The sequence below is a fragment of the Octodon degus genome, unplaced genomic scaffold (genome assembly GCF_000260255.1).
Source record: "Octodon degus isolate 3935 unplaced genomic scaffold, OctDeg1.0 scaffold00065, whole genome shotgun sequence".
In the NCBI taxonomy this organism is placed as follows: domain Eukaryota; kingdom Metazoa; phylum Chordata; class Mammalia; order Rodentia; family Octodontidae; genus Octodon; species Octodon degus.
The window spans coordinates 11,033,067-11,042,955 of record NW_004524641.1 but is presented as its reverse complement, the minus strand read 5'-3'; the positions used below and the strand labels follow the sequence as shown (position 1 = coordinate 11,042,955).

At 40.5% G+C, this 9,889-nt stretch overlaps 1 protein-coding gene across 1 annotated transcript in view; it reads right to left on the bottom strand.

Moving 5' to 3' along the window:
• The window catches only part of Lrp2 (LDL receptor related protein 2), a 207,114-nt gene that overhangs the window by 57,583 nt on the left and 139,642 nt on the right, over positions 1 to 9,889 (bottom strand). Inside the window, exons 44-47 of the mRNA XM_023719208.1 lie at positions 5,948 to 6,073; positions 4,249 to 4,371; positions 2,217 to 2,348; positions 642 to 843 (exon numbers count right to left, since the gene is read on the bottom strand). Of these exons, the coding sequence (XP_023574976.1) occupies positions 642 to 843; positions 2,217 to 2,348; positions 4,249 to 4,371; positions 5,948 to 6,073 (583 nt within the window). The remainder of the gene's footprint in view (positions 1 to 641; positions 844 to 2,216; positions 2,349 to 4,248; positions 4,372 to 5,947; positions 6,074 to 9,889) is intronic.

Below are 9,889 nucleotides of genomic sequence, written 5' to 3'. Positions count from 1 at the left end.
GGCCCTGCCTCCAAGCTGCAGAGTGAGACCCTGTACCAACTACAAAAACAGTGCCAGAAATTCTGGTACTCCTCCACGACAAAACATTATCTGTGTCCTCAGCTGGAAAACACAGCTCTATTCGTCCCGCCTGACACAGAACTAAGTGTCAAGCTCCATTTTTCCTCACGATTGCCTTGTTTTCTTAAAGAGCAGAGAAGAAAGTGATCTACTTCTTTTACCCATCCTCTTCCTCCAAATAGAAGACAAAGATGGCTATCAGCCTTACACAAGAATTTTCCTGCATCAGTTTGCATTCGTTCACCTCCCTGGCCCTGTCCTATGTAAGGCCACATGATGCCCTTTATGGGCCCTGAGCAATTTTACCCTCTTGGAACTTATTATCCATAAAAACACTCCAAATCATATTAAATGAGCAGGTTAGTATCACGGCAAATTTATTAGTATTACATATGAAAACAATGCGAGCTCTTTTTTGGTTCCTTTTGATTTTAAAGAAATCTAAACAATTTTTACAAAAAACCCCAAGAGCCCGGGCCTTTCTTAGGCACTGCAGCCACCGTGTGTACCCAAAGGGTAAGTTAGCCTTGTTCCCACAGATATGGAAGGTTCTCTGAAAAATGTTTTAACCCTCAATTCACCTGTATGAGTTCAGGATACAGAGCCCATTACCACAGGTGAATTCATCTACAGAGCAGGATCTCCAGGTACAGTTCTGATGCTCATCAAGAGCATCGAAACAGTCTGCGTCACCATCACAGACCCAGGCGCGGGGAATGCACCGCCGCATCGGAGGGACGTTGTTTACACAGTGAAACTCGGAACTTGAGCAGGTTTGCTGGTCTAAAACCAAAGCACACGAGAATCAGAAATCATGTGAGAATTTATTGTAAACAGTCAGTTCTCCTGCTCAATGTTACTTAACACTAACTATGAGAGCTTAAAAATTTTTTTTTCTTAAAGCAGACAGACAACTCACACTCCTACCATAATAGATCACAGTACTTCTTTTAATTTCCATTTTAACTGCTTTGCACATAAACAATCAAGTGTTTTCCAATGTGGCTGTCTGGTTTTCATGGCCTTGCTGTGCACTTTCCCTCTTTTGACAGTAAGCTTCTGCCTATGGCTTACAGTTTGACATTTAATTTATTAGCACTGCTCTGCACCCCTCCCTTGAGAGGGAAGACTTCATATGGTTTATTGCCAGTTGTTTGTTTACTTTTCAGGTTTGTACTACAAGGTTTAATAATAAAAACAATGTTTTTTGGAAAAAAAATAATTGCTTTGCACCCTGGATTTTTAAGAAATAAGATCTCAAAATAGTAATATACCTCATGTAGTTCTATAAAATTAATGTAAGATCATATTTTTGAGCTTAGAGGTCAGAATACACTCTAATTTTGTTACCCAATTTGGTGTCCAAAGGCCTTACATATTGGCAGCATTTTCTTGGTTCCCAATGTATGATCACACAGACTGAAGTGAGGTACACAGTTTTATGTTCATTCTACTGAACAACTAGAACTCAACACGGTTAACTAAATGGCTTAAAGTCTAAGAACAAGGAGAGAGGGCCAGGGTTGCTAACTCAGGTCTTTTTCACTCCAAGTGTGTCTGCAAAATAAAAGAATTTATCTGGTATTGCAGATGAATAGGATATAAAAGAAGGACAAGACAACATATTTGCTACACTCCATGTATGTGCAGTTGCCAGCCTCCTGGTTCAGTAAATAGATCACACAGAGCTGCAGACCACCCTCAGAGCTGCGTGTTGTGAGGTCACCATCAAACGCAAGCACCAGGATGTTTCTTTTTATCATCCCACCATGGCCTCTGCTAAGACCTGTCAGGTAGGGACTTTATGCTCTGTTAGGGGTGGAAAATGATGCTCCATAAGCCATTCATTAAGAGCAACTGCAACCCCCAACTCCCAGCTCTAAAGTTAGAGATGGAACAGGAAGCACAATCGGTTATTACACAGGGAAGGTTGCTATCAAGAGTGGCCAGTGGGGTTCTCCTTACCTGCTTGAGAAGCACAACCAAAGGCAAGAAAGAGAAGATAAACATAAAGTCATTTTTCATCATTGTAAACATGGTTAAGCAGAAGACATCAAAGAAAGAAAGCATCCCATAGGGGAGTATTCAGTTTAACAGGAATCTACCAAACTCCCCCACAAAGATGCCTCTGCAAAGGTACTAAGGGGGTCACTCACTACACTGGTGCCTTCCATCCTCATCACTCATGTCCCCGCAGTCGTTGTCACCATCACAGATCCAGGCAATGGGGATGCACCTGCCACCATCACACTTGAACTCACTACCCAGGCACGTCCGATCGGGGAGCTCTGGAAAAGGGAAGAAGCAGTCTAGGTCAAAAAAAAAAAAAAAGCAGTTTGTGGTCAAGAAATTGTGAGAGAAGCTGCTATGGCACAGGTTGTCTAAAAAGACTGCAACCACTCAATGCCTAGTCCTAAAGTATTAACGCAGGAGAGGCACACCAGTGACCCGAGGTTGGAGGGAAAAGGAGCCAGTGGACAGAGCAAAGTCCCAGGTACCTTTGGTGTCTACTGCGACACTCAGTATTCCCTTACAGCTATGGGAGAGACTTAGTTTTTCTTTTTTTTTTTTTTTTTTTTGGTGGTACCAGGGATCAAACTCAGGACCTTGTGCTTGCCAGGCAAGCACTTATTCCACTGAGCTATTTCCCTGGCCCCAGTTTTTCTCGAAGGATATAAATTTACCCACCACTGCATGCTTCTATTTTAGAATCTTCTTTTCATCCAAGAACACTCTGTTTTGTGTACCCCAATCATCTGCACTCCCCTCTCCCCATTTCCCTGCTCTCTTTCCTTTAGCACGTACAATCTTTCAAAATACTTCTTCATTTTATTTGTCTTTTGATTTTTCACTAAGATACAAGTTCCACAAAATCAGGGATGTGGCCTCACAGTGCCTACAGCATTGGTGCTCAATAAATATTCACTGAGTAGAAATGCCAAGTCACCCCTCTACTTCAAATTGGCCATCACTGATTTGATTCAAGTCCTTTAGCCCTAACCTACTATGTTCCTATTCAGCTAATCAAGTTGTCCTGGGCCCATAAACTCAGGACCTCCAATTACCTTTCATTACAGCAAATGAAAATTTAATTTTAACAATAATAAGACACACTTTAGTGATAACAGTAAGAGCCCCAAGACCTTTTAGAAGCTAGTGTGAAAGGCCAGCCCCTATATTCTAATAGACTCTTTGAAAAGATTAATAATATCAACTAAAAGGAAAAGAGCAAAGAGGGAACTAGAAGAGGAGGAAAGGAGGGAGCAAGAGGGAAAGAGAATAGAAACAAGCTATATCATATAAATTCTACCAACTCTAAAATGCATATATTGCTAACACGTATGAATAAAATAAAAGGAAGAAAAATGACAGGTGACTGGCCGACATTCCTACTTTGCTAACCCTACATGGAAATACAATTTATTGATACATTACAAAAGAAATCCAGGGGGCTTGTGGGTTAGCACAGTTGTTTAAGCGCCTGCTTGGGCAAACTCAGTCAGGTGCAGGGGACTGTAGTTTGATCCCCCAGCTCCACATGCTCTACCAGACCCTCCACCCTGAAGGCAGGATGAGCCAGCCAAAAAAAGAAAACTTCTAAAAAAGAAATCCAGACATTGTATCTTCAGATGTCTACAATTGTTTTAAAATTTGTGTGGATATTGATTAGAATTTGCAAAGGTAAATAGCAGTCTCCAAATACAAACAGCACAACTGCACTCCTGAATACAAGAAGGTCCCTGCAAGTTCTTGGGAAGCTCGAATGGCCAGGCTGCCTCATTCAGTAAACTGGCACAGTTACAAGACAGAAGGAGTACATACGCCTACCGTGTGTCTCTGCCACACATCTGATTCCAATTATTTTCTTTCTCATCCTTTCATTGTTTTACGAGTCGGAACACAACTACATTCAGAAATCCCAATAAAGGGTCAACTAAAATTAACAGTTCTACGAGGCAGGCAGTGCATTAAGTGCATCACTCAACATAATCTCTTTCACTCAGCAGCTTCATATTCTGATCAGGTCCTTGCATAGGACCCTGCACAAGCAGGTCTTTGAGGAAAATCTGTTGCACGGTTTTGACACCTTGCTGGGACAGGAGGCACAACCCTATCCTGCACCTGAAGTAGGGGAAAGAGACTGCTGTTTTAAGTGGCATCGTATTTCTTTCATATTTGCACACTCACTGCAAGAGGAGGGTTCATCAGAGCCATCAGTACAGTCCACTTCTTCATCACAGTACCAGTTCCGAGGAATGCAGCGTGGAGGATTCACACATTGGAACTCACTGGCACTACATGTGTGAGCGGCTACAGCAGGAAAAGAACACCACACTCGTTAGCGTAATTCAAGCTACTTCCCACCTGTCTTCTCTGAGCTGGACCGCAGTTGCCAAGAGAGGAAGGCTGGGGCTTGCACGATGGGCTTTGTATAAGCTTCCCCTGGGCCGGAGGTGTATGGGAGGCAGAAGAGAGGCAAGACTACCCCAGTTGCCCAGACACTTTCTTCCAGATTACAAAAGTCCAAGATAGAAATGCTATTTGTTAGAAATATAAAAGAACTATCCTATGATAAAGGAGATAGAAGTTCATATAAAATATGCTGTGTTTTTTTCCCTGCCCATGTCTATGACCATGTCTGACCTCACCCCACACCACATTTTAACTGTGTTAGGCCATGATTCAGGAATCAGCAAAGTTCTCCCATTCCCCCTACTGATCCAGTGTTAGCAGATGGGAGATTGTACCTAAGCTTGAACACTGCTTCTTTTATCAAGTAATTTTAGGTATTTCAGGCTTCAGATATATTTTCTAAATTATTGCATGGAAACAAATCTGAGTCAGACCTTATAATTCTTAGGGTTTGCAGACTCCCTTGCTTTGGCCCATGCTATCTGATGACTTGCTAGGAAAGAATTATTAAGGAAGCAAGGTCCCTAAAGAGTCACAAGTAACTCCAATCTGCCCAGTCCCATCTGGAGGATGCTTCCTTATGCTGGTAGGACAATGGATTTGTGTTCTTAGACCTTAGCCTGGCCACCTGACAAATGATTGTGATGCCCTATAGTTTCCTTGAGAGGGAACCACACCTAGACTTTAAACCCATAATAGAGAAGGCCAGTTACTAAACTTTTTTTTTTTTTTTTTGTATTTTTAGTACAGGGTCCATAGGATCTTACTATACAGATCAGATTCATAGCGATCCTCCTGTTTTTAGCCTCCCAAGCACTGGGATTATAGGTGCATGCCATCATACCCAGTCGCAACTGCCATCTCAGTGTGTCCCGGAGGTGGGGCTGGCACAGCATGCCGGGGATTGGACCCTAGTCCCTGTGCCTGCCTAAGCAGGTGCTTTAGTCCACTGAGCTATCTGGCCAGCCCACTAAATTCTTAAAGTATGCATCTATTTATACTAATAGTCTCAAAGTCATGAGCCTTTTTAACTTCAATTATAAAGACAGAAATTGTTTGAATGAACCAAGATGCTGAAATTAAATGAAGGGTTTCTGAAATCCAAACATACTAAAGGACACTGAAATATCAAGTTACTGGTAACTGCTGTTAATCATACTAATAATAAATGTTAAGAACTCAATGTGGAAACTCTGCCTTGAGCCCCTGAGGGCTCTAGAAGAGAGGGTTCTTCAACCTCACAGGTCTCTGGAAGAAATATTTAGGGTCTATGGCAGCCAACCAAGGAACAGAGAGAAAGGGCGTCTCCCATGCACTGAACACATCCTAGGGCACCTGTCTGCCACAGCCCCCTACAAAACCCATCTGGAGATGACAACTGGAAATCAGCACAAACACCCAGGCTTGCTCTGTGTTAGCTCCCAGACAGGCCTCTCTGGAGTCACAGAAGGAGAAGCAGTTCTATCTTACTCACAGCAGTAAGTGGGGTTTTCATCGCTCATATCACCACAGTCGTTGTCTCCATCACACAAGTAAAATCGAGAGATACAAATGTTTGTGGTCAAACATTTCGTGAATCCAGACTGGCAAGTGCGTTCAGCTTGAAAAAGACAACCAGAAAAACATTGGCAACAGATCCACCAAATATGTATATCATCAACCATGTCTGTGCTGACAGATTGATTGTACAACTCAAATCAAAGGAAGGGTAGAGCTTTCCTGGATATCAGAGAGGCACAGTTCATCACATTTATGTGACCTATAGGTTCTCTAGTAGAGATGTTTCTAGCTGACACTGAATAAGAGATGAGCAGAGGTTGCTTTGTAATTTAAACTGTCTGTTTTCTTTATTTAATGGTATCCACAAAATGTCCAATTTTCAGTTAAATAAACTACAGCACTGCCACAAAATAGAGCAGTATGTACTTATAAAAGTGACCTTGTATTTAGTATGTTTATTGTTAGTAGTATTATTTGTGTAGGTACAATAGTTTTGAAATTATTAACACTTTAAAGTAACTGCAGAATAAAATGACTTATTCCTGTTATTAAAAAACAAGACTTTAAGCATGAGTTAATAATCACATACAATTATATATAACTATAAAACATGAAATAATGTATATTGTTAAATTTGAGTGATAAAGGCCAATATGGATGCATTTTTTTTTCCATTAAAAACTATTTCCTAGCTCTGTTCACTGAAGATCCCAAGAGACAATGAAAATCAAACAAGAATGTCCTATCAACATGGAGCAAATTTTTAATATATCGAAAAAAGAGAAGAGGTTGCCTTGGGTAAGTGCTAGATCTAGCACTGCAACAGAAAGACACAAGACAGCTCTAAGCCTGCATGATGCTGGGTCAAGGGATGAAGGATCCAACTTAACAGAGATCCCCTGGCCTTAGACAGGACAGCTAGACACTAAAAAGAATAAATGGAGGCACTGTATTATAACTCAAAACATATGAACATCCATGAGCTCAGTGAAAATAAAATAAAAAGGTATCCAGATATGCTGGCACACATCTGTAATCCCAGCACTTGGGAGGCAGGGGCAGTTCAGGCCAATGTGCAGGGCAAGCCTGGCCTACATAGGATAGGGAGTTCAAGGCCAGCCTAAGTAAATAGCCAGATTCTGTCTGGGGGTGGGGAGAACAAGGCTAGTGCTCATCGGTCACTAACTTATTATTCTGAAAAGTGACAGACAAGAGGAATTAAGCACTTATCTTGCAGGTTGTAGTAACCATCAAATGTCTGTCAGCAGATAGGGTAAACCGAACTGCATATATTGCAGGTTAATAATTAGCTTCTCTTCTGGAGGGTTAACAACCTAAGTTAGCAGTTCAAAATTGGAGAAAAGGAAGGGCTGCAAGGTCAGCTAACATTTTGGCCCTAGCCTTTCAAGGTCAGTGAAGACTCGGGACATAGGAGAACCTGTACTGTAACAACATGTAACTCAGTTGTGCTCCACATTTTCTGATCAAGAAGATTATGCAGCCATAGAGGAATGTGTTCTATGATATAAAGTGAGCCTGGGGAGAGTTATATGGAGAGAAAAAACATTTTCTCAAGCTTTTACAGAGAACAAATTGGTCAAGCAATGGCCGTGACTCATCCTCATGGCTGACACTGACAAAAGGATGTACAAAGAGCGGTACAGGGCTACAGGATAAATCCTGAGAGTACTTGGCTGACCTTATCAGATACAAAAGTTACATTTCTTGTTATATAGGGCTTGCTATATCTTGGTCTTAACCATCCAGCAGAAAAGTATAAAAAAGAGGTATGTAAAGTAAATCCATATTAATACGATGAGCTGTAAAAGGCTCAAGTCAATAACTTCTGAGGATAACCCACTAATATTATAGACTGCTAGACAGTGTTAGATTGTTTAGCTGAATTCAAACACCTATAATATTTAGCTGCCAACAGAATATTCACCTCTGACAGGACCAAAAAAAAAAAGGATACAAAGGAAAGATCATCTTGCATTTATATATACAAAATAGGATAGGTTTACAGCTACTTTCACTTAATTCAATAAGAAAGAGGTGTACTAACAGTGTTTGGACAGAATATCCTGTCTGCTTCTTGTGCTATGGATAACCACTAAGAATGTAACAATGTACAATGTATTGATTATCAAAACTGTCCTATTAATCAGCTGTGAAACTGTCTTATTCATATTTATTTCTCAATAAAAAATAAATAAAATTTTTAAAAAATAAAAAAATGTCAGGAGAAATTTCTTCTTTATAGAACTTCAACTAACAAATGTGGGGGCAATAATAGAACATCAAAGTTCATTTCATAGCACAACTGATTATGGAACAAACACCTATTGATGTTAAAACCAGTGTGTGAAAAGCTCACAAGCACTTTGTCAACAAAATTAAGCTCACAACTGAGTTGCTGGGAAGGTTTCTGCGCCTGTGATGTGCTTCTTAGCTCGGGCCATCGAGGGTTCTTACTCACAAGTTTGACACTAACACATTCAAACCTCTAAATCCACTTTGCAAAAGAAGCAAACAATTGAAATAGAGCTTTTGCAAATAAGAAGGGGATGAGAGGTTGAAGGGAGGGAAGAATGGAGGAAAAAAGATCACATACATCATGCAAGCACACATTCTCTATGATAAATGCGATCGTTATGTATGTATGCATGTGTACATAAAACATACCAAGAAATTCATCTAACTAAAATAAATAAATAAACCCACTTCACAGGGATAAAATGAATTCAATCCATCAACTATATATATATATAATTGGTCAAACTCAGAATGTGGGAGACTCCCCAGGAAGAACTTACCCAATTTTTCTAACAAATCAATGGCATAAAATAAGGAAACTATTATGGCATAAGAAGAGATTAAAGAGTTTTAACAAAATAAATGTGCAGATCTTGTCCAAATTTGAGCAGAGTAACAACAAAAAGATGCTACAATGTGAATGGAGACTGGGTGTTCAAGAACACTGAACCTTATTGATTTTTCTGGGTACTGTAACAATAGCTGCCTTTTGAAATGTCTTCTTCCATGAAATGCATATCTAGGAATTGCTTTCAAATACTAGGAAAGCTGAGTGTGGTGGCACACATCCCAGCACTCCAGAGGCTGAGGCTGGAGGATTTTTACAAGTTCAAGACTAGCCTGTGCTACAAAGTGAGCTCAAGGCCAGCCTGAATTGCAGAACAGAGACCCCATCTCAAAAAAAAAAAAAAAAAAAAAAACCTAGGAAAAAGGGGAGAGAGGCATTGGCTGATAACCATAGAAGTTGAGTGCTGAGTACATTATACCACAGAATACTTTGTATTTTTCATACATATTTGGAAAAAAGTTAAAGTTAGAGCCAGCTGGAAATGTAGCTTAGTGGTATAGCATATGACTAGCATGTACCAGGCTGCAGGTTTGATACCCAGCACAAAATAAACAAACAAATGAGTGAATAAATAAATAGTGGTACTCTGCCTTCAAAAGCAGCAACACAGGTAGGTATAGCCAAACAACGTTATGCTTGAAATTATACTCTCTCATTCTCCCAATATGTTAAGCACAAATTCCAGAATGTTTAGAAAAAGTATTAACTGAAGCTATTTTCTAGGCAAACCAAAGATAGAAGCCAAACACTATTCTATGTAACTTCTATTAAACAAACACTAACTGATACATCTGTGCAATATTTTTTATCAGTACTATCAGAAAACTTTAAAAAGCAATCAAAAGGCTGGGGAGATAGCTTGGTGCTCTAAGCACCTGCCTAGCAAGTGCAAGGACCCAGGTTCAATCCCCAGTACCACATGTGGTGCAGGCCTGCCCTGGGCGCACCAAGCCAGCCACTGAAACTAGGCGTGGTGGTACACACCTGTAATCCCACAGCAGGGGAGGCTGAAAACAGGAGAATCACTACAAG